The 25451-nt window shown below is 28.8% G+C and overlaps 1 protein-coding gene across 5 annotated transcripts; it reads left to right on the forward strand.

The window, feature by feature from the left end:
- Positions 1-130: 130 nt before the first annotated feature.
- On the forward strand, positions 131-25347 carry Ssdp (Sequence-specific single-stranded DNA-binding protein). Of its 5 annotated transcripts, none has more exons than XM_015332751.2 (14): positions 131-272; positions 1120-1192; positions 1271-1332; positions 1440-1524; positions 1647-1688; positions 1808-1894; positions 4619-4726; positions 5241-5315; positions 5413-5461; positions 6482-6511; positions 8490-8701; positions 8823-8993; positions 9346-9546; positions 18682-25347. In XM_015332751.2, the coding sequence occupies exons 1-14, from the start codon at positions 217-219 to the stop codon at positions 18784-18786; spliced, it is 1356 nt and encodes a 451-aa protein (XP_015188237.1). In that variant the 5' UTR covers positions 131-216; the 3' UTR covers positions 18787-25347. The 5 variants fall into 5 exon arrangements, with proteins under 5 accessions (XP_015188237.1, XP_015188239.1, XP_015188238.1 ...); XM_015332753.2 differs by lacking the exon at positions 18682-25347 and adding an exon at positions 11205-18057; XM_015332752.2 differs by lacking the exon at positions 6482-6511.
- Positions 25348-25451: the final 104 nt, after the last annotated feature.

Raw genomic sequence — 25451 nt, forward strand, 5'->3', positions numbered from 1 at the left:
AGATACGAAGGTAGCCAAGAGCGCGTCCGTTTCCTCCTCTTCCTCTCCTTTTTCCCTTCCCTTTCTTCTCCCACCACTCTTTCTCTTTTCCTCCCCCCTTCCGCCACATTTCTCTTTCTCCACTTCGTTCGTACGATACCTGCAGCAGACAGACATTGCTCACTTCTCGACTTGACGACGGTACTGTGTTTATGCTGGAAGGATTGACAAATCACGATGTACACGAAGACAAAGGGGTCCAGCGTACCATCGGATGCTCAAGCCAGAGAAAAGTACGTATTTCTATCTAATCGAAGTTCATCTTTTCATCGCATTATTTGTGCCGATTGATCGACGAGTGACTCCATTTTTTTTCTCTCCCTCTCTCTCTTTCTTTCTCTTTCCTACTTTGTAACATCGTGCGATACTTTAAAGCATGTGCATTGACCGGTTCAACAGATTTCATAGAAATTTTTGAAATTCTACCGTAGTAATCGATGTGTTTAACTTTAAAGATCGTCTCTTAATGGCTGACTTCGGATCTTTAAAATATTTGAAAGCATATCAACTTAATAATATAATTCTACAATAGTACATCTCAATGATGTATTTTTACATCATTGTTTACAAACGGATTGTTTAGATTAAATCAATAAATGGAGCTTTAAATATTAAATAGCAACAGTAGAAAGTTTTTGTTTTCATTAGCTCGTAGGAATAAGTATAGCGTGCCGTCCGTGTTGATAGGTATTTAGTTAAGATTTCGCCGTATAACCTGCTTTCACGCGGTCTTCAATGTACGCTGTCACTGAATAGAGTCGTTTGATTGGCAGAGAACTTTAATTTCGAACGCCATATTTGCATCTTAGAAATGGTTTATACTTTTGTGGTTATGGTTAGTAACAAAAATTTAAAACAGTTATTAATTTAATTAATTATTATTGTTATGAAGAAGCAATAATCGTTTATATACAAGAATTAAATGAATTTCAGCCCTTTGAAGTCTTGTAATTATATTTTTCACTTACAAATATAATTTATGTGAATGCCTTCTTACAACGCACACAATATTTAAGATAGATATTTTCTATGGGATTATTTGTTTTAGAATGAAATTAATTAACGTTATTGTTCTTTTAGATTAGCTTTGTACGTATACGAGTACCTTCTTCATGTTGGCGCACAAAAAGCAGCACAAACATTTTTATCAGAGGTAAGAGAGATGGTATAGATATATTCTACTTTCCTATATTAAACATACAAGTATTAATTATATTTTATCGTTTTGTAGATTCGATGGGAGAAAAATATAACGCTTGGAGAACCACCTGGGTTCTTGCATTCATGGTGGTGGTAAGTTTATTCAAACTTAAGATTTGACATCAATCAGATATTTGAAACATTCATTGCGATGTTAAAAAATGTTTCATTTGTTTATAATTGATATAATAATTTCCTAGTGTATTTTGGGATTTATACTGCGCTGCACCAGAACGACGAGACTCATGTGAACACAGTAGTGAGGCCAAAGCTTTTCATGATTATGTAAGTAATTTTAACATTTTTAAAAAATATTTTGTATGTTTATTTAATAAATATTTTTATGCGATAGCATTTTTTAAACATCTTATATTGTAAAATTAATATGATAAATTTCATTATTGCAGGGATTTGTAAACAGTGGATATGGTGTTAACGGAATTGCACATGTAAGTGTTTAGTTATATTTATTTATAGTTATTTATAGTTATTTATCTTATATAAATAATTAAATATATTTTTATTAAATAAATATTCCTTGTCGATGTAAAACACAAAATTCTTGCAGAATGCTGGCCCAGCGCCATCCCCAATTGGGCAGATGCCACCAAATGATGGTATGCCTGGCGGTCCAATGCCTCCAGCATTTTTCCCTGTAAGTTTTTGCTTCTTTAAACTAATGTAATTATTTAAAATTATAGTATACTTTTAAGTTGAAAGTCTTAATTCGAAAATACAAATGGTAATACATTATATACATTCGCGAGAATAATAGTAATCATATGAATATTTTATAGGAATAATGCGATAAAAGATACATTATTAATTATGCATTTTCTTATATTTTACAAAGAGTATTAAATATTAACTAAGATATAAACGACAATATATGTAAATAATTTGTCATTTACCATTGTTATGTTTAACATACATATTCATTCATTACATTTACACAAACACACATAAGTGTAGTCATACTATATCCCTTAGCTCTTTTGCTACGATGCACGTAATCTCACATCTTGCTCACGTACATGTATTTGTGTGTGCGTGCGCTCATATTGTCATCATCGAATTTTATATTTAAGAAAAAAAAAAGGAAATTAGTAACGTTAACGTTTCATCAAATAGCGATATATTAAATTTCTTAGGGGCATGTTTGCAGTTTTTACAAGAAAGTAAAAACTGAAGACCATTTGTGTTGATAATTAAATAGTTAAATTATATTATAGTATCAAGTCAATAGGATAATATAATTATTTAAATATCAAGCAAAGCTATTACTTCGACATATAATTGAATTAAAAAATATGAAAAAATATATTGAAAATGCTGAACATAAATTTTATGCAATTAAAAAATACATGTAACAATATACAGATAGAATCGAAATTTTCTTCTTAAGATTTTGTACATAATTATTCATCAAATGAACTTATACGAGAACTTTAATAGTTAGGAAAAATGAAGAAAGATCATATTTGAAAGAAAAATGCATATCTTAATAGGATAGGATACTCTTGTCATATATACTTTTTATGTTATATGTTTATTTTAATACAAGCGTACAATGAAATAATATTCTTGTTATGCTTTGTTACATTGTATTTACATATATATTTCCTTTTCTCTTTGCTATGTATTTAACTCTTGTATGTGCGTTCTTGTTCTAACTTTTCTATCTTGTTTTTTTAGTGAATAACACAAGTCTAGACATTCTCCACACAGGCAAGGGTTATATAAATGTTAGAATAGTATTAGCTCGAAAATCCTAATATAGTGTGCACATAAACTCGATTGAGTGTTAGACCTTGTGTTGATATTATTTTTTTCGAAGTTTCTTTTTCTACTACTCTATAAAATTTCAAATTCTTCTACAAGACGATTGAGATCAAATATACGTGCATATATTTTAATTGTTCCTTAAAAAAGGGCTATCAGTACATTCATCAAATATTTCTAGGATTTCTATAATATGTGTATATGCTATGTGTATATGTATGTAATATTCATGTTTTTCATATTTAACAAATGTTACTGTGGCCTTTGCGCATTGTGCTAAATGTCTATTTTACAAACTTAAAAAGAGATATAAATATATATTTTATACGATAATAATTAAAAAAAGCAAATGCAAGCATCGTGTCAACTTGATTTAGTCAGCTAAGGATATTCATGTACTAAGGAATTATAATCTATAAACTTCTTTATATAGTAATTTAATATTTTTCTAAATGATATAAAATGGTAAAGTCTCCTGAAATATTAATATAAATTTTAACCTTATATTTAAAGAATGGAGTCGGTACAACTGTATTGACCATTTTAAAAATTAGGCTTTATGTATATACAAATTAATATACACGTATGAATATACATCTGTACATATGTATATATGCATATTATACACACGTGAAAAAAAGGACAAATATAGGTATGCATATGTTGCTCGTTCAAATCTTTATTATCTTTGTGTTCAATTATTCTTACGTGGGATGACTTTAAATTTATACATATGAGAACAATTACTTTGTTGAAAAAGTTGCAAAAGAAAGCTATATAATTTGTTCAAAAAGAACTTATGTCTGTTAGGAAATAAAAACTGTAATTGATTTTTAACAAAGAATAATTATCTGTGACGTACAATGTATAATATAAGGTGGTTGTCTTTCAGATCTGTTGTATTATGTTGTTCAAATATTATTATTATATTATTATTAAGCAATGTTGTGCATGTTTATAGAAATTTAAGTTTCATTTCATTTTCGTTCCATCAATTTATGGAGCTATGCTGTTATGCTTTCATTTCATACATTATTATTGCTTTGCATTTTTATTTGTTTTAGTTTATCTTTTCCTTTTTTATTTAATTTTATATACATATTCATTATTTAAATAAAATTCCCTTTTTTCTCTCTTTTAATTAATTTTTTTAGAATATACATTTAGTTTGATATATTTTTTTATATTATTTCTAATGGAATCTATATATGAATTATATAGCTTTTTTTATTAAGAGAATTATTTTTTTTTAAATAACTTGTAAAATTTCGAAATATTCTATAAATAATAAATTACAAAACAATCAATTGTTCCAGTTCTAAGAAATAATGACAAAGCAAATAATATATTGCTTCATATTGATTATATTATACATTATAATATGAAATATGATATGAAATGTACATACAACAGAATGAAATCCTATTTATTGAAAGAATATTATGTAGAGTTCTTTGTTCGTTAAATAACAATCAACATATTTGTACAATGTTGAAGAATATTTAGTATTAACACGATCATCCCTGAGCCTTCTAGTTTAGCTGTTGCCTGGATCGCAGTGTTGCTACATGTCTGTCGTTTGCGTTGCTTGTTGCAGAACAACTCGACAATGCGACCATCTCCGCCCACACACCCCTCATCACAGCCATCCCCCCAGCACCCCCAGCCACCCCCGCCCCCACACTCGCAGATGATGTCCACTCAGGTAAGCGCCATCAACCAACACACACTCTCACTCATGAAGGATTACTTGTTCCACACTCATGACACTACATCATTATATACTCCAAATCATTTATTTAATGTCATTGTCTCTTCCTTTGAATGTTATTTTCATTGTCCAATTACTTTTGTATCACCATGTTTATTTGTTATTAATGAAAGAGTTATCCGAACTAATATTAATAAAATACAAAAGAAAGATCAATCTTTTACCTACCTAGGAATTATTAAATCAACTATATATAATATTATTGCATTATTAATAACATATTACCTCTCAGGTAAGAGTACTATATATATAGTAATTGTTATTTCTTTAAAAAGAAAAACAATAATTATTACTGGATATGGGTAATTTTACATAATTTATTTACAACCTATCGTTCACTCTATAGATTGCATTTTGATAATGAAAAATTATTCAATTTTGTTTGTATACACATAAGTTTGTCATGAGACTTTTTATTAAATCCACAGTGACTTGTTCCTTGTTACAGTTTATGGGCCCAAGGTATCCCGCCGGTCCACGTCCAGGAGTGCGTATGCCACAAATGGGAAATGATTTTAATGGGGTGGGTTTGATTATTTTTATGTAGTATATTAGATATGACAATATATTGGTTATAAATTTTTATATATAATCATTTTTTTTGTTTTTAATTAATTTAGCCACCTGGACAACCAATGATGCCAAATAGTATGGATCCTACTAGGCAAGGTAAGAATTGATTTATAATATATATATTGGTATTATGTATCTTTTTTTCTGGCATTGACAAGTGTTGCGAGAGGAGAATGGCATAGACGCATGCGTACCAAAAACCACACAGCAATAAATAAATAAGTAATTTTAAAATTGGATTGGATTGCTGTGATGTGGAGTGGATTGGTTTTTGAATTGTCTAATTATAAACAGTGGTGTAGTTATCATTTCTTTGCTTATTATTCATTATTTATTTTAGTTTTTTTACATATATCTTAATTTATATTTATAATACTAGGTGTAAAAATTAATTCGGATTCTTGATATTCAATTGTTAAATGTAAATAATCGTCCGCTATTTTATAACGTTTAAATATCAACACTTACAATTTTGATTACTAGTCAAAATAAAAACTATTAGTGAATAAGATGACAAGTCTCATAAGGCACTGTGTATATTGTTTGCCTATCAATTAAAAAAAGTCTTCTTTCGAAGTCACTGAAAATAATTTGTTCTATTTTGGGTGAAGGTGCAGTAAAACATAAAACTTATCAAAAATGGTACTAAAGATTTCGAAGCAGCGACTTTGTTCTTTTTTGATCGAGAAGATAAACCAAAGTCATAGAAAATAATGGAAAATATTTCAAAGAACAATAGATGTATGATTATTTCATAAATGAATATTAATTCTTTTTTTAAAAGGCATCGAATTAATTTCTGTACCTAATAGTATACTTTATTTGAAAAATACTATATATCTTTTCATTTTTCATAAACACTTGTTATCATCAGTAATAATTCTTTTTTTATTTTCATTTTTTTTTTATATCCGTTAATATTGTTTGATAATAGCAGAGGTATGAAATATACGTGTATATGCATTTACTATATGATAATATACGTGCGCAGACACACACATATATATCTAAGTTAAAATATTATTCTCCTACACCACTGTAGAATAACTAGGCTTTATGGCCATCAACCTGACCTTACCTACCTGCCGTACTAATGTGTGCTCTTGTGTTCCTCAGGCGAAGCTGGAGAATTTGTAGGGTGGCAAGGTAGGAAGCAACTCGGCAACCGAATCACACTCACATGACTTAGTCAAGCCTAACTTATATTTTTGTTTTCATATCCCTTTGCATTCAACTTTTTTGTTCTCACATTTTTAAAATAGAGTTGCACTAGCTTCGCACATTTCTCGTCTATTAGTTTATCTCATTCGATCTTTGCATTAAGCATGGCAATTATTATTTGACAATATTTTAACTATGTGAAATTTTTCTATAACATTTTATATAATAAGGATTAATATATACATATATATATTTTTTAATTTTTATCGCAAAGCTTTCTATCGATTCAGTCGAATAAACATGCAATAATGACATATGAAATTGTGTATCGTTTCTATATTTCTTTTCAAAAGCTAATTTTGAATACAATTTTTAATCTTTAAAATGCAATATAATATGCATATTATATTTCAACAAGTTTTCGTTGTTTTTATTTATAAATTTAAAATTTTAAATATGTAGAATATTTTTGAGAAGGAATATTTAAATATTATTTATTTTTCTTATACACGAATACATATTTATGCACTTAACATTTTGTGTTAGCCGACCGAGCGCGTTACGCTTGATAGTACGCTGTCCACCACGCGTTTTTTGTTAATAACGCAGACTAGCTTTCATTACTCGAACGATACAGAACATATCAAAATGATTGTAATGGATAAATTATATTTGAGAGAAAAGTATTGCATTGCATGTAGTTTATAAAAAACATTAAACTAAAAGTAGATAATAATTTTTTTTTGTAGTGTATGTGAAACGTAAATAATATAAATAACAGATAAATGACATTATGCATTTAAATTTGAAATTAAAAATTAATAATGTATTTTAGTATTCTTAGCTAGTCGCAATTCTTAGCTATTAGTAAAGATACTCTAAAATAGAAGAGAAATATTCTTTGTCTGATTTCCTTTGAGAAAATTTTCTTCGGCTACTGTTGAGTTTGGAACATTTCTGACAATACTTACAACAAAATATACATTTTCCTTAGTTTTATAGCCTTCCAAACGAAGGTTCATCTATTCTTGAAATAGAGTATTCGTAGTTTATCTAACTAAGGGATTAAACTATGTTCCCAAAAATAGAAAATACTCAGAAGCAGAAAAATGAAGAAGCACGGGTGAACTTATTTAATAGATTTTAGAAACAAAAGTAGGAGATTTCCTCGTTCGGTCGGCTAAATGTTAATAAAACTAAATATAAAAGCTTTTTCTCTCTTGATATTTTACAATAAAATTTACAGTTCTTATCATTATAAGAACATAATTTAATTTGTTTGTGTTTAATTGTAACATGTTACTCATGCATAAACATTTAATATTTTATTTTAATTTTGTAAATTGTGTTAGGCTTACAAAGAATTTATGACGAGAATTCGATATATTTTAAATATGTTTCGTGATAAAATAATTATACGTCGAAAGACAATACTAATATTTGTAAACAATGGGAATTGAAATTGAAATTTTCTAGCAGACAAAATTTTCGGTACTTTAATATAATATGAATTTAGATTATATCAGCGTTACGTTGATTATTAGCATGAGCTTTTTGTGATAGTTTGTGTGGACATAATCATTGCATTAGCATGTCATCCAATTGCTTTATTATAGACTCCGGCAAAGCATGAATTTTATTTGATGTTTAAAGGCGAAATTTATAGTTATATATTATGCTTAAATGTAGTATATGATTCGTATGCAGATTGCAACAATAAAGCTGGAACAATAATTGCAGTTCGATTAAGATTGTTTTCAATGAAAAATTATTAAGTTAAAACTTTATACTCTCGAAAAAAAATATAATTTGCGTACTGTCAGTACATGATTTGCCGGCAGTCTATAAAATCGCGAACACAGCATTAGTATTAACATAAAACTAGAAGCATATATATCTATATATAAAATATATATAAAATAAAATAATAAAAGATTAAACTTATTTATTTTATTTTCTCTAGGGCCGCCAGGAATGAATCCTATGAACCCACGGATGAATCCACCACGAGGTCCGGGTATGGGTCCAATGGGACCTGGAAGTTATGGTCCTGGAATGCGAGGGCCACCTCCTAATAGTAGTTTAGGACCAGGTGGCCCAGGAGGTCCTGGTATGCCTCCTATGAGTATGGCAGGACCTGCTGGAAGACAACAATGGCAACCAAATACGTCAACGGTAGATTTATTACATTCATTATATAATATTACGTGCAATTTGTAATGCTTGTTTTTACGTAATATCCGGATTTTGCCTCAGAATGTGTTGCTATAAACAAAATGTTATTTGTTATGTACAGCCGATGAATTACTCTTCATCATCGCCGGGTAACTATGGAGGCCCACCAGGTTCGAGTGGTCCTCCAGGGCCAGGCACGCCGATTATGCCCAGTCCTCAGGATAGCAGTAATAGTGGCGGAGAAAATATGTATACCATGATGAAACCCGTACCTGGAGGAAACATGCCTGGAGTAAGCATACAGTATGGGCATGGTCGTGTTTAAGTTCTTTGAAGGAAAATAATTTCATATTAAAAAATAGAAAAATAAAAAGACATTGTTGACATACCAAGAATGATTCTTTCATTAATTTGGACACGACCAGTACTATCTAGCACAGCCGATAATTTTCTGACTTAATTCTTTTTTTTTTTTTTTCAAAAGGATATATATACATATTGAAGATGATTTTTATTTAAATTTCATTTCAATGATTGCAATGATGCAATTTTTTCTTTGTTTGCTATCGATAATGTATATTCAAGGCATCTTCATGCCTTCTCTGTTCACTAATTCTCTGACACTGGGGTTTTTCTTGGCTTAGGATTTTCCGATGTCCGGTGGTCCGGAGGGTGGTCCAATGGGACCTATGGGCCCTAATACAATGGGCCCAGTTTTAAACGGTGACGGTCTTGATGGAATGAAAAATAGTCCAGCTAACGGCGGACCAGGAACACCACGGGAAGACAGCGGAAGTGGAATGGGTGACTATAATCTAGGTAGTTTTGGAGGACCTGGAGAGAACGTGAGTATTAACAGATTATTTGAGAAATTTTATTAATCACAATTACTTACGCGACGCGTTAATATGGACTTGTTTATAATCCGCGATTTACAAGTATCGTCTAATGGCACAGTAATAATTTTGCGAATATTAACACGCACTTAGAGTATGGTCAAAACAAAAAAAAAGAAGAAAATGAAATCGTCGCTTTCACTTTTCTAATTTTGAAGAGAAACAATTTAAAATAATCATTATTATTGATATTTTGAGTATTGACGCCTTGCTTTTCTAGCAACTTCTTTTTCTATATTATTCTACATTTGTTTTCATTGACGTTACATTCAAGCCCATATTAAAATTTCTCTTCTTATCTAATTATTATCATTATTATTATTATTGTTATTATATTATTAATATTATTATCATTATTACTATTATTATATTTATTATTATTGCTATTTTTATTTTATTATTATTATTATTATTATTATTATTATTATTATTATTCGTTAAAATATTAACAATCCCGACAAATGCTTTTAGCGGTTTGAAAAGTATGCATATATTATCTTTCATTGAGATATAGTTCGGGCATTTATTGTATTCAGCGGGCTTTATTATATTCCTCGGGTTTGCTCCGCAACCCCTTAATTAATGCTTTTTCGTCTATGGAATACCAAACCTATACCTAAAAAAATATTAAGCACGTAGAAGAGAATGTTTGTTTTTTTTGTTTTTTTTTTCTTTTGTGGGGATTCTCTGACTTTTAGAGATGATTGACACATTCAAGTTTATTTATTTGTAAACTTGGATATTTTTTATTTTTTTATTTTTTCTTACTTACCACTTATTTATATAACAGTTTTAATTGCACACAGATATAGCGCAGCTAACTTTTATCATACTAACAGTAAAGATAATAACTATTTGACATGGGGTGTTTATATATATATATATATGCAAATAGTGGGCATAACGGTGACGAGATGTTGAATAATTCGAGTTGTAACATAAATTAAGAAATGCGAAAGCAAGGAAATGAATTTATTTTCGAATAATGTGTTTTTTAATCGCCTTAAATTCTTGCCTTTGCATCGCGTAATTACGTTTTACGAGACAAATTTTGGAAAAAAAAGCAGGCCATTATAGTCAGCTGCGAATAATTGTGCTAAGGCAATATTATTCACGGCGTACGTCTCGACGTTTTTATGCTTGCGCTTTTTCTCTTATTTTTACTTTTTATTTTTATTTTTCAATTTCCCTTTTTCCTTTATGACACATTTATATGTATATATATATTTTTTTTCTATTATCGATTTATCTTATTTCATTTGTTTTTTTTTTTAAATACATATTTTTATATATATATGTATATATATATAACAATATATCTTTGGTCACAAATTTGGGCGATATTTAACTGTTTATCATAATTATTACATGATAAACGAGCTTACAAAAGACGTGATTTTATCTTGATAAAGGTTATTATATAGTCTATTATTATTATCAGTATTATTAATAATAATATGTGGTTTATTGATATTTTTTTTTAATTTTTTATCTTTTTCTTTCATTTATTATATATACGTTCCTACTTCGATCGCTTTAGTAGGATTCGATATGAAGGAATACAAAAATAGTAATCACGTCCGTGCACGTTCTGTATTTCTCGACAGTTTTTTTAAAAAGTCAAGTCGCCTTGGATCCAGCCCCGAGTGCGTAGATGCAGTAGAAAACTCCCGATTATTCACGTATTGCGGAAAAGAGGATGATACGCAAACTCGCAGAGAAAACGAGTTGTTGCTTCATTGCACGCGTGCGAATAAATAAATTAGCGTACACACACCTGTTGTGTAAAAAGAAAAAAAATACAAAACAAAAAAAAAAAGAAAACTAACGAGCACAAAAATGATGTTTCGTCAAAATGACGCTCTCGAATATCTCGCTTTCGTGGCAGAAGTAGAATAAAAACGTAAAATGATTAAAAGAGACAACGATAACAGCAACTACCAACAATAACAATAAACATAATTTTTTAAAATAATTTTAGACACATAGAGAAAGAGAGAAAAAGAGAGAGGCAGACAGAACGAAACGAATTATGTGGTACTATATATATATATATATATATATATATATATATATATATATATACGTACATACACACATATCTATATGTATATATATTTTTTATATACATACACATAAGTGTGTATGTGTGTGTGTCTATAGCGCGCTTTTAAAGGGCACCATATTAATAAACAAGCAAAAAAAAAAAAGAAGAAAAGAAAAACGAGAAAGAAAATAAAGTCGATTAAAAAATAATTAGCACATAAGGCGTTTGTTATAACTTATAACGAGACAATGATGAAAGATAATAATTATCGATTAATTATCATGAAACTGCACAACGAACGAAATTACGAAACGAAAACACCTCTTCACACAATGCTCTTGCGAGAAAAAAACAAAATTTTACACACACATAAACACACACACGCACACGACACGACAGAAAACTAAACACATACTTACACGGAATGTGTAATAGCACGCACTTTGCCACTTACACATATACGATACGGGCGAATTACGGGCACGCGTCGTACACAGCGGGAACGTACTATGTATATGCTTTGCTAAATACTCACAAGGTTGCAGACTAGGTGTACTATTTCCTTCATTTTTTTATTTTTATTTCTTTTTTATCATTATCGTTATTATTATTATTATTATTATTATTATTATTATTATTATTATTATTATTATTATTATTATTATTAATAATAATATTATGTTTTTTCTTTCTTTTCTTTTTTTTCTATTTGCCATTATTTTCTACATTTTATTAAGAAAGAAATGTCAGTGCGACGTTGTTCAATTAATTGATGTTATGGTAGTAACTATTATTATTATCACCATTATAATTATAATTATGATTATGACTATTAATATTATTACTACTACTACTTTTATTATTATGATTAGTCTTATAATTATTATAATTATAATAATAATAATAATAATAATAATAATAATAGTACTAATAATAATTATTATTGTTATTATTATTATTATTATTATTATTATTATTATTATTATTATTATTATTATTATATGTTTATTAATTATATATTATATTACAATATTATTTATATTTATTTGAGAAAAACTAGTTCGTAAGCAAATGGTGCCTGAAAAAAGTAAACGGATTAAAAAGAAGAAAAAGAAATCATATAATATCACACGTACACACACTCTAAAAGGCTGTTACTCGAGAGAAGAAGAAGAAGAAAAAGAAGAAGAAGAAGAAGAAGAAGGAAATGAAAAAAGAAACTATATATATAATTATACATATATATGCGTATGTACGTGCACGCGTGTATTATGTGATACACACGCATATATATGTATTTCATAACTGTCTGCTACTGTGATTATCGACCGCATAATAGTTAATAATCAATTTTTATTCTTCGTTTTCAACGTCCTCTTTTTAAAATCATCGTAAGTAACAACCGATATTATGGTCAAATATATAAATAATATTAGGCGTTTGATTTTTCGTCCCATTGCGGAATTTTATTATTAATGAAGAAATTTCTTTTTTGTTTTGTTTTTCATAAACGCGAAAAAGAATAATTTTAAGATATCGAATTTTAAAAATTTCATGACAACTTGCGAGCTTTTGTTAGAGAATTTTTATAGAAACACAGAAAATACTTATTAGTTTAGCTTTTTATTTTAACTCAATGTTTAATAATAATGGTAATAATAATAATAATAATAATAATAATAAATAAATAAATAATCTAAGCGAATGGAGTTTTGTGTAGTTTGTTTTGTTGATTAATTCTGCAACGGGACGATTAGCTCGATTTCGCCGAAAATTCAGATCGTGTCCCTCCACTGTTTGCTCTTTGTAAGAACGATGTTTTATCGTTCCTTTACATGGAAGGAGCCCATCACGATTTCGCAAGCCATTAGCATCACAATTTTTTTCTTCTACGAAAGCTAAGGTGCTAGGAGTTTATTGTTTATGAAAGGAAAAGAGAATAGAAAAAGTAATTTAAAAGAAAACGGATCTCCTTTTCTTAACCGTACCTTATCCCGAAAATAATAGCAGAAAATTTAGCTTTTTGTTGTTAGTTCATGCCAAATATCAAAATGAGAAAATACTCTATTTTATTCGATGGAGTTATGGAGAATAATCGGTCGTAAGATTTTTACTATTTATTATTTTTATATATTTTCTACGATACTTGATCATCCGAGAAAATACGCAGGAAGGTTTTTTTAACTAATTGATTACTTGAATTATAAGAAATATATAATAAACGATTATATTAAACCAATTAAATTGCGAGATGATTTGTTTGCTTAACAATTTGAATGTTTTCGCGCGTATTTTGCGTAACGTCGTCATTCTATTCTTGTTATTTGTTGATTCGTTCGGTCGTAGAATTAGCGCGGGAAATTCGAAATGATCCGTGGATTCGAACTTTTTCGTAGATTCGAAAAATATTGCGAGGTTAATGGCTGTTTTTTTATTATTATCGCGAGTGAATGACTTATTTACGTAAATTTCAAAACGTAATTGATGACAAAATAAATAAAGAAAGAAAGAAAGAAGAAAGAAAGAAAAAGAAGAAGAAAAAGAAGAATGTTATATAATAGAAACATTACTATTTTTGTATGGATATAAGAGATCTAGGCAGTGTGAGTACTGGACTGAAAGCGAATGAGTGCGTATAGAGAAAGAAGATTCATTTTTTCTCAAATAAATAAACCGAAAGGGTATAAAATAAGTATAGTAGTTCTCGATCGAGATTCCCGGAATCCATCCGTCCGCAAGTGGTTATAGGTCAGTACCAGACTATTGATATTAACTTTCTTATTAATTATAATTAATAACACTTTTATTGTTCATTTTTATCTTTTTTTTCATCGAATTAAAAAATAACATTCATCATCTGCAACGAAAGAGGAATATTTTAACTATGTAAAGCGATAAATGGAGAGAGAGAAAGAGAGAGAGAGAGAGAGAGAGAGTGAGTGAGTGAGTGAGTGAGTGATAGAGTGATAGAAAGAGAGAATAATAGAATGCATTATATTTTTTGCGTCATTATAATACTATAATAATGCGTGCTCTTGGATCAGTTGTAAGAATATTTTTTGAAGAAACTATTATGTCTGTAAAGAGAAAAAGAGGTTTTACAAAAATAACGAGTAGAAAGAAATATAAGAAGAAAAAAGAGAGAGAGAGAGAGAAAATAGAAACGCAGAGTCTTCGTTTAGTGTTTAAGTATTATTATTATTATTACGATTATTATTATTATTACGTTATTATTATTATTATTATTATTATTATTATTATTATTATTATTATTATTATTATTATTATTATTATTATTATTATTATTATTATTATTATTATTATTACGATTATTATTATTATTATTATTATTATTATTATTATTATTATTATTATTATTATTACGATTATTATTATTATTATTATTATTATTATTATTATTATTATTATTATTATTATTATTATTACTGTTATCATCATCATCATTAATATTATTATTACTACTATTATTATTATTATTACGTAACAACGATTTTTTAATAATTAACGCGGTGAGCATTTAAGAAAGTTTGTACGATTATTAACTTAAATAATGAAATAAATACTAAGATCTCGACTAACTTAAAAATTAAAAAATCGATTTTGGATGTTAATCCTAAGAGAAGACATGTACGTTCATCGAGCTAAACAAGATTTCATGATTTTAATCTTGCGCTTCTTTGTGCTTGCCGATCGTGAGATTTGCTCCGCGCATAGCCTTGCTATATTTTTTTTCGTTAAATGATTTTTTTAAACCTTTACATTTCCATTCGTCAATAGTATACACGTTTCCGCGCGTATGTGTATGTGTGTGTGTGTGTGTTGTGTTATAATTAAAAAAAAAATCTACTCAATGGAATAGGAAGTTTTTGTAAACGAAGAATCTCCTGTTCATCATCTATTGAATTACTTTTCATTAGATTTTCGTTTCGATTAATTCGTCTCTTAATTCGTGACCAATATCTCTCTTTTTTCTCTGTCTGTCTGTTTCTCTCTCTCTCTCTCTCTCTCACTCTCTCTCTTTCTCTCTCTCTCTCTCTCTCTCTCTCTCTCTCTCTCTCTCTCTCTCTCTCACGTTATGCGCTCTCATAAGGAGAAATTTCTCACAACGAAGTTACATTGAAGCGCAAGTCGACTCTATTATGGTATTCTCATTTGCAAGCATCAAGATTATTTATTTGATTTATTTTATATTATTATTTTTATAGTTTTCTTTTTTTTCTATTTATTTCCTTATTTTTTTTTTTTTTTTTTTTTTTTGATATATCAATTTTTTTTACAAGATTGCACGTTGTAAGCTCTATATACCGAATGATTTTCATCGTATGGTCACGAACGTAAATATAATTTAAAAATATATGCCTAAGCCAGGGGACATCGAGACAATAAATGTAATCCTGTTACACTGAGTCTACTGCGTTTTTCTTTTTTATTTTCGCTGAAACCCGCAGGGTGCTGGCTAACAACAAGTATTTTATATATAACTATCCGTTTTCGCGTACCCTATTCTGTCTTTGTCTTCTTTTCTTTTCTCTTCTTTTTATTTTTAATTTTTTTTTAATTTATTGATGTGTAACTGTTATTTGTTTGTTCAACGTGATCCTGGCGCGTTCGTCGTACGCTAAATCGCAGACTTTGGTCGTCGCATGATCATGATTTCATTTGATTTTATTTTTCCTTAATCCTTTTTATTTTTTCAATTTTTTTTTCTAAAAATGGTTTTTATTTATTATTAACAATAATTCTCTTGTTTATTTCTTATAAACCAATGAAAATGACGTTTTTCTTCTAACAATTGAATAGTAGACCAACTAATGGGAAAAAAATATTCTAAACTTCGAAGATATCTACAGTCGTATGATTGGAAAATCTACTGTGTTTTATGTTTCTTATTTTTTTTTCATTTTTTGTTGTTCTATTTGTTAAAACGTAAATGAAATTGAAGAAAGTTCGAAGAGAGATGATGGAACACGTCGTGCGTCTTTGACGAATTGCGTCCAAGAACTGCGATAATAAACTAGCGAGACGACGCTCGAGGATTCGACGTTAATTATTTCGAGATATGATGAAATGAACGTGCATTCGTTAAGACATTAACATAGAATTTTAAATAACGATTAATTAAATAAACATAGCGATATGATAGCTGTATATATAGTACTAGCCTGTACTGGCCTGTAGCACATGGATGCGTGAGCGCAAAGCGATTGGTGGATTGCGAGATAGTATCGATACTTCATTTGATAATTACTACTAATAACGCGTATATAAAACACACGTTACGCGTTAATAATAATAATAATAATATATATATATATATATATATATATATATATATATATATATATATATTATTTTGAAAATGAACTCTAGAAAAAAAAGTAAAGAGGAAACAAATTTCAATAATAATAATATACTATAAAAAGTAAAAAGGCAAAAAAGATATATTCAGATATATATATATATACACACACATAAAATGAATCAATATTATTTCAAAGTGAGAACAAAAAGTGCAAGGACGAAACACTATCGAGTTTGACTATCATGTTCTTTTTTTTTCTTGCCTGTATTTTAGCATTATTTAATTAATTAATGAATTAATGTTTAATCGGTGAGGTGTGCGTGCGTGGGGGGCAGGCGAGGAGAAAGAGTACGTTTTATTAATCGGGAAAGATAAAGAAAGATTTTTTTTTTCCAAAATCAAAAAACGCGCGCGAACAAAAAAACAATTTAATTCACACAATTAGGACAAATAGTAGAATAAACGATTTGAAAACACCTGATTGCTATTATTGAAATGAGATATTTAACGTTGCGTATATTTGCTCGAAAACACGGGCTTTTTTCATTCTTTCTTACATTGATATTGTATATATGTGTATATGCATACATATATATATGTATATTATATATCAAATAAATAATCAACGTCCATGTGTTGTGGGTCAGAGCACCCTAAACTTTGAATTTGAACCATACGTTATTTCGGATGGTTCTTCTTAATAATAATTACGATAAACTTCGCGAATGGCTCTTAATACCTGCCACAAATATATTTTTTTAATCATCATCATCGTCATTATAATTATTAATTTAATTTATTAATATTACTATTATTATTATTACTATTATTATTATTTTTATTTTTATTAATATTATTAATATTATTATTTACGATTATCTTTTAATCTATTTCATTGTAAAATCTTTCTCTTTATTTTATGTTTGTTTTTGTTCATTTTCTCGTTTATCGTTATTTCGTTTATTGTATTATTTTTGTTCTCTTTTTCAATTCTCTCCGCGTCGTAAATGTGTAATATCGATCGTAGTGTCTATTTTTCTTTCACGAGCCCAGCCCCGTACGACGCACCGCCATCACGCTGTGCTTTTTACGCGTATTTGCCGACCAGCGTATTCGCTCCTACAAGTTTTTAATAACAGGGGAAGAGGAGAAACGAGGACATTTTGAGAATTCTTGCTAACGTCGATCGATGTTCTAAGTCGACCGTTTGAGATTATTTTGAAAAAGTTACAGCGGTTTTTTGCGGGTTGTATCATTTTAAAACATAAATTACAATTTCTATTGTATTATGCGATATGGAACGTGTGTCTAAGTGTATGTGTTTTTATTGAATTATGAATTACAAAAACAATGCACCTAATATAATGATTACGTGTTGAAACATTTTCTTCGAAAAGAAATTCAAAAATTTGAGTAATTTTAAACTTTCCAATCAAAGTGTTCATCTTTTTAGTGTTACATTTGTTTTGCACACAACAAATGCATTATCGTTTATCTTGTTTTAATTAAATTCGAAGATATTGTGGATTAATTGAAAAATAACTTTGTGTGTTATGCTTGATCGATCGAAGACAATATTGACGACGTAGGAAAGAATTCTCTCTGTAATCTCGTAGAACGAAACGCTGTGCAAAATGGGCAAGGTATCCCTCCCCGGACGGTGGGCTTGCCTGACCTTTTACGTGTAACTGGCCTGGTGTTGGTTGGTTCGCAGGATCAGACCGAGTCGGCGGCCATCCTCAAGATCAAGGAGAGCATGCAGGAGGAAGCCAAGAGGTTTGAAAAGGACTCGGACCATCCCGATTATTTCATACAATAACTTTTCACGTGTCGTTGGAAAGATCTCGAGACCAAACTAAAAAATCGATTTTAAATTGCGCGAAAGAGAAACCAAACGAAAAAAAAGAAAATAAACAAAAAAATTAATATTTAATAAAAAGAAACTACACGTAACGCAAAGTAACGCACATTCGTACATACACATACATAACATACAACATACACACACACATAAATATATATATATATATATATATATATATATATATATATATATATATATATATATTATACAGACACACATAGGAAAAAAAACAAGAGAGAAAAAGAAAAAAAAATTAATATCCTTCTTCCTCACCAAACTTAATTACTCCTCCTACTGTGTGCACTCTTGTCCTATCATGAGAAACGGAGGAGGTAAGAACTGACATGAAATGAAATAAAACTATACAAACAAACCAAAAAAGATATACATGCACGTACACGTTCGCGTACACGTATTTATATATGCACACACACATATATACATAAAAAAATAAGGGGAACAGAAATAGAAAGAACGGTGAAATGAAAGGGCTTAAAACCAATAAAAATGGCGTAATAGTATGATAACGATACGGCAATGATGACACGGTAAAAAATAGAAAAAATTTGCAAAATTTTTCTCCTTACATTTGTAATTCTTGCGCGCGCTGTTTTCGAGCCGATCGATAGAAAAAGGGCTTTCAACAACGTCCAACAAACTTTTCCTTAATAACAAAGATATGCAGAACGTGAAAATGAAAAGAGATATCTCAACGATATCCATTTTTCATATACATACAATTTGGGGGAGACAGATAAAGAAAATAAAAAATTAGAAAAAAATAACAGTCGACGGAATTCTTAGAGTTAAAACAATAGGAAAAAGGAATAATATTAATAAGATGAAAATAGGAAGAAATTTTATTGAACAATATCATTATTTTATTCTCGTGAAATTTTCTCCAGTCTCACGCATTTCAAAATATAATTAACATTCTGAATGTTACGACATATTTTCGCGGACGACTAGGATTATTGTTAATCGATCACTTTTATTACTGTTTTGCATCAATTATTTTTAAGGACAATACGTCCTTTCATACGAAACGGGTTTTCGTACTTGTGCTTCTTCGATATATTCTCAAGAATTTTTCTTCCGTAATGAAAAACGCATTTTTGAAAAAAAAATATCTATATACTTTTAAAGAATTAATGAGCGATTTTGGATTGGTTGTCTTTCGTTCCTCGGGAGAAACATTTAACCAAAATGATATTTATCGAAATACATTAGTTAAAACACAATTCATACGTATATACATATAAATATTCATTACTACACATACAATTTGATAATACCGTTAAATTCTTTTGAAAAAAAGGTGTCTTCTCACGTATGACACACACATAAACACACATGCACACATATACACACAGAGTGCAATAAGATTGACAGCTGCTCGAGTTACATCTTTCACCGAATCTACGTACATATATATTTCCCAGCCCTTTTTACCCTTCTCTCCCTTATCTTCTTCCTACGTCTCTCACGACTGTTCGAGGATTTTATTTAATAAATTATAACTATACATATAAACAAAAGAAAAATAAAATAAAAAAAAATAAAAAAATAAAAAATACACACAGAGGATACACGATAAATAAAATTGAAGAAAAAAAAGAAAAAGAAAACAAAAAAAAACAAAAAAAAAACAAAACCGCGAGAATGCTAGAAAATAATTTAACGTCAGACCAAAATAAAGATAAAAATGAGAATGCGAAAAGATACTGTACGCATTGTTGTAATTTTCGACGAACGGCAATAATTAAAACGTTCGATCGATCGAATGCTCGAGAGAGAAAGAAAGAATGAATGAGAGAGTGGATGAGAAAGAGAGAGAGAGAGAGAGAGAGAGAGTGAAAGATAAATGACAAATGGCGAGCGTATGTATTTCTAATAGCGTGATTAGATAAAGCGCTAGCCTAGCAAAAAAGACTTTATCGTCGTGTTGCTCTTGTTTAAAGAAATGTTTTGTTAGGTCCATATAAGGATGATGAGCAAGCCGAATGTCTCTAATTCGACTATCCTTAGAAGTATATTAAACAATCAAAGGGTAGCATCTTTGGACAATTCCCTTAACAGACCGACAAGACGTTTCTTGGATACAGAAAAGATCATTTTAACGGAAATACTAGTAAATAAACGGGCAAGGATGTCATGAAACACGTGAGACGACGGCGATCTATCGAGAAGAAGATTGGTTGAGCACCGCTGGCAGGGCTCTACTAAAGGGATGATGATTGGTCTACCAACTGGGATGCTGCATAAACCAATTTACTCGTCTACCTCTCCCCCTTCGTCTTCTTCGTCGATGACGGATTTGAAAAGGAACAAAAACTAATAACTTGAAGAAACAAAATGAAAAAAAAACTCGTATCAAAATGATGACGCGAGAAACGACGATTTTTATTCATACATTAAAAAATGCCTTTGTTTTTACAATTTTTACGACGATTTGCGTTTAACGGAATAAATTATTTCGATATAAGAGAGAGAAAGAGAGAGAGACAGAGATAAGGAAATTTATTTGATTTTTGGCTCTGCCCTAGATAATTCCTACACGTTAAAGATTAAACTATTTTTTTGTTTTATTTTTTGTATGGAAAATTTATCAAATTATCTTAACGATCGTTGTTTTTTCAATATCGATGTAACTATTTTAATTCAATATCATTAGGTTAATTTAGTTGCCTAATAGTAACAATATTTAAATATTTTCTAGATATTTTCATATCATATGAAAATATAATCATTTTAATGTTTACTTTTAATTGATACTATTTTTAATAAATTTGTTAGATACTCTATTAATATTTTAAGAAAAATGATTTTCTTTTAAATAATACATTAAGAAATATTATAAGAAAGTTGCATCTCAAAATAACAAATGTAATCGTTTTTATAAAGAATTATCTAGCAAAGAAACAAAAATAACAAATAATTCAGTTAAATAATGAAAGCTTTTTCTTATTCCTATTCTGTCTCATCTCTTTCTCTCAAACCCTTTTAAAAGAATAAATAATAAATAAATAAGTAAGAACAAAGTTAACATTTTGGCGCGTTTCAAGTCTTCTTCGATGGCACGTACACATATACACATACACTTATAAATATATATAAACATATGTATACGCGTGCGCGTGCATATATATGTACACGCGTATGCAATAAATCGAAAGGAAAAATATTTCTCGTTGAATCGTATCGAGGTGTAGATAAATATTGGTTAGTATAAGTGTGTGTGTGTGTAATGAGAGAGAGAGAGAGAGAGAGTGAGAGAGAGAGAAAAAAAAGAAAGAAAAAAAGATAGATTTAAAAAAATGAATTAAATAGTCGGATATGCAAGAGTAAAATTTTTATTTTATTTTTGTCTATCATTTTCTTATATCTTTTTTTATTTTTTTTTTTATTTTGAGACGAGAGGGAGAATTCCAAAACAGGAATCTTTCATTCTAAAGGGTGGACGAGTCTCTCTCTTTCATGGTTGATTAATTAAGGAAGATTCCTCCGCTCGTCTTTATGAGCCAAATCCCAAATAATAATAATAATTATTATTATGATTAAACTATTTTTTGTTTATAGTAATAGACGTAAATATAATTTTGTTTTCTTTAAATCGTCGTCATCGTGATTATCACGAACATTAAATAACCTCGTACATGTATTTCACGTGTATATACAGGATGAATTGTGTAACTTAATTCATTTATATATTATATATATATATATATTATATGTATATATATTATATATATTTATAAATATATTTTATCGAGACATTTTTATTAATGACGAATATCTTATTTTTAACTTTATTGTCATTATTATTTTTTCTTTTTAAATATTTACAAAAATAATACTAAAGACGAATTTAATCGTTCGTTTGAAATATATGTTATTATTTTTGATTTTATTAAATCACGATTCATTCTGTATAATATGCATATACAGGGTGATGCATTTAAATTGGAATATATATATAACATCGCTTGTATTTGTGTACGACCTTTATAATTCTTCTCGTTTATATTTGTTAAACCCTGTATCGTACAAAGCGAGAAGATTAATTATTGTTAAATGAAATAATCTTTTGTTCGCTGACAATTAAAAGATAACGACTAAAATTATAACTATTAAATAAAATGTTTTTTTATTTTTTTTTCATTTCTTTTTTATTTTTTTTTTTTAACAGAAAACATCATTTGTTCGTTAGATTTATTTCGCAGCGAATAAAACTTCATTTTCATAATATAATAATCATTTTCTCGATTTACCCTGTACATATATGTATATATTAAAAAGAAAAAAGAAAGTAAGAGTATCAATCGTCGACGTACAATAACGTGTTCCATCTTCCTACGCGAAATTGTCTTTTCAAGAATGAGAAAGATAAAACGTGAAATATATATATAACATTTCGAAATCCCTTTTGGAAATCCTTCTCCTTCTCGTATCGACTCGCCCGATCCAAGAACGCGTTAGATGCGCACAATGACAACAATAATTTGAAAAAAGAAAAAAAAATAATAGAAAAATAAAAAAAAATTATGCGAGGAGACTCGTCCTTAAAAATAAATTTTGTACTTTTTTATGATTTATCGAGAAAATTTAAGAGATCTACGTAGAGATTCAGGGTAGGAATAATTTTGCACTCATGTAAACAACTTGTGTATACATATATATATGTATGGCAAATATACAGGATGTCTACAACGAAACATCTTATAATTTTTGTTTCGTTTCTCGTAACAAAATATTTTCAAGCGTTTCTTTTTAGACATCCCGCATATGTATATATGAAAAAAACACATACTTAAATACACACATAGGAATGTAAGATGTAAATTTAAAAAAACAACAGTATTCGTAATCTCAAAATATTTATTCGAATATTTATGATGAAGAAAAAGCGTCATCACTCGCGTTCCCATCGGATAATTTTAATTATACATAATTGCGTTCTTCGAGGTTTAGTAAAATGTGTATGTATGTAAGTATCTGCCGTCGAATATTTTTTCTAAATTTTAATCCAAAAGAATATGAACAAACTACGAATATAGTTTGTCCTTTGCACTTAGAGCCGAGATTACGACGCGCAAAGATTAGATGAAAGAAAAAAATTAAAGTAAATATTATTGTCCTCCCTCTCGTAGTTTCATTGTTGATTCTTTTTTTTTTTTTTTTTTTTTTTTTTAATATTTCTTATTATGTACAGATCATGGTACACGCATTCGGTACATCGTTTTTAATTATCTTCTAGTTCCTTGTAAACAAATTCAAACGGGTTTCTCAATTGATTTATATGCATTTTAAATTAAAGATATTTTACGATCACAGAGAATATACACAACAAATAAAAATCAAGAAGATCTTCGATGAACGAACGTTTTTTTGTTGCAAAAAAAAGTGTGTCAGAGAAAGAGAGAAAATATCGATTAGATTATTACATTTTCGAAAATCCGGTCTGTAGATATCGACGAATCTAATGAATCTTGACGACAAACTGTCCATGAAAAAAAAAAAGAAAAATATATGAAGATGGACAATTTTTTTAATAAATTCGTGCCATCGAAGAGCGTGCAATACCTGTTTATTTGATTTTGTTTTTATTTTTTTAAATAATTATAATAATAATTATTATTATTAATTGATTGATTGATTGATTGATTGATTACTTGATTGATTGATTGATGGATTAATTAATTATTAGTATTATTTCTTAATTCAGCGTAAGTACATTCGGCAATATATACAGAGAGCGAGTGAAATATTTCATTGATAAACGAAAATGTGTACAGAAGGAAGGTACATTGAATTAAAAAAATCGAATATTGCCGATGGGTAAAATCTACGCATAAATAATATGTTAGAATAATTAATCAAAGAAACGTTAAATTTTCTTTGAAATATCTTCACACAGTATATATAAATTCGATTTTATTTATTCTACGTACTTTTCCTAAATGATACACGATGGAGATGATATATACGCGTTTATAGATCGAAACGATACTGCTCTTCCGTATGAGCATGTAAAGAACGTATATATATAATGATAGAGTCCTCGGTAAAGTTAGCGCAAATTATGATCGATAAACAAGAAGAATCGAGTTTCCCACTTCCGTTGACGACGTTGCGTACACGTACTATACGAATCTGGGAAAAATATGTCGGATCGAAAGAATTATTTCGATATAAATAAGGTCGCGATTGATCACCGATAATGATTTAAAATAATGTCGATCTCGTTAGAAAGTCGGTTATGCGCGAATACTCGCGAATTCTCTCTGTAAGTAAGTAATTGATTAATTAATTAATAAATAAATAAACATTTATGATGATTATTATTGTAAACTCCGAAAAAAAATGGGCTGTAAATTTCGCGAGTAAATCTCATTAATTTACAAGATTCGCATATTAATTATCGAAAATAATTGTAGGTATCTATACGAAGTATAGCATTCAATAGCGTAAACAATAATAATGAAATAATTAAATAAATGTCATATACCCTATTAATCAACGAATTTAATGTATTCACAACATTTCACATTTCCACAACGCACGACAACATCGTTGATATCATTGACGAATTGCTGATCTTTCGTACGGTAAGTATAATC

Source organism: Polistes dominula, unplaced genomic scaffold (assembly GCF_049000335.1).
Source record: "Polistes dominula isolate Pdom_NZ unplaced genomic scaffold, Pdom_raw_medaka contig_277, whole genome shotgun sequence".
Lineage (NCBI taxonomy): Eukaryota > Metazoa > Arthropoda > Insecta > Hymenoptera > Vespidae > Polistes > Polistes dominula.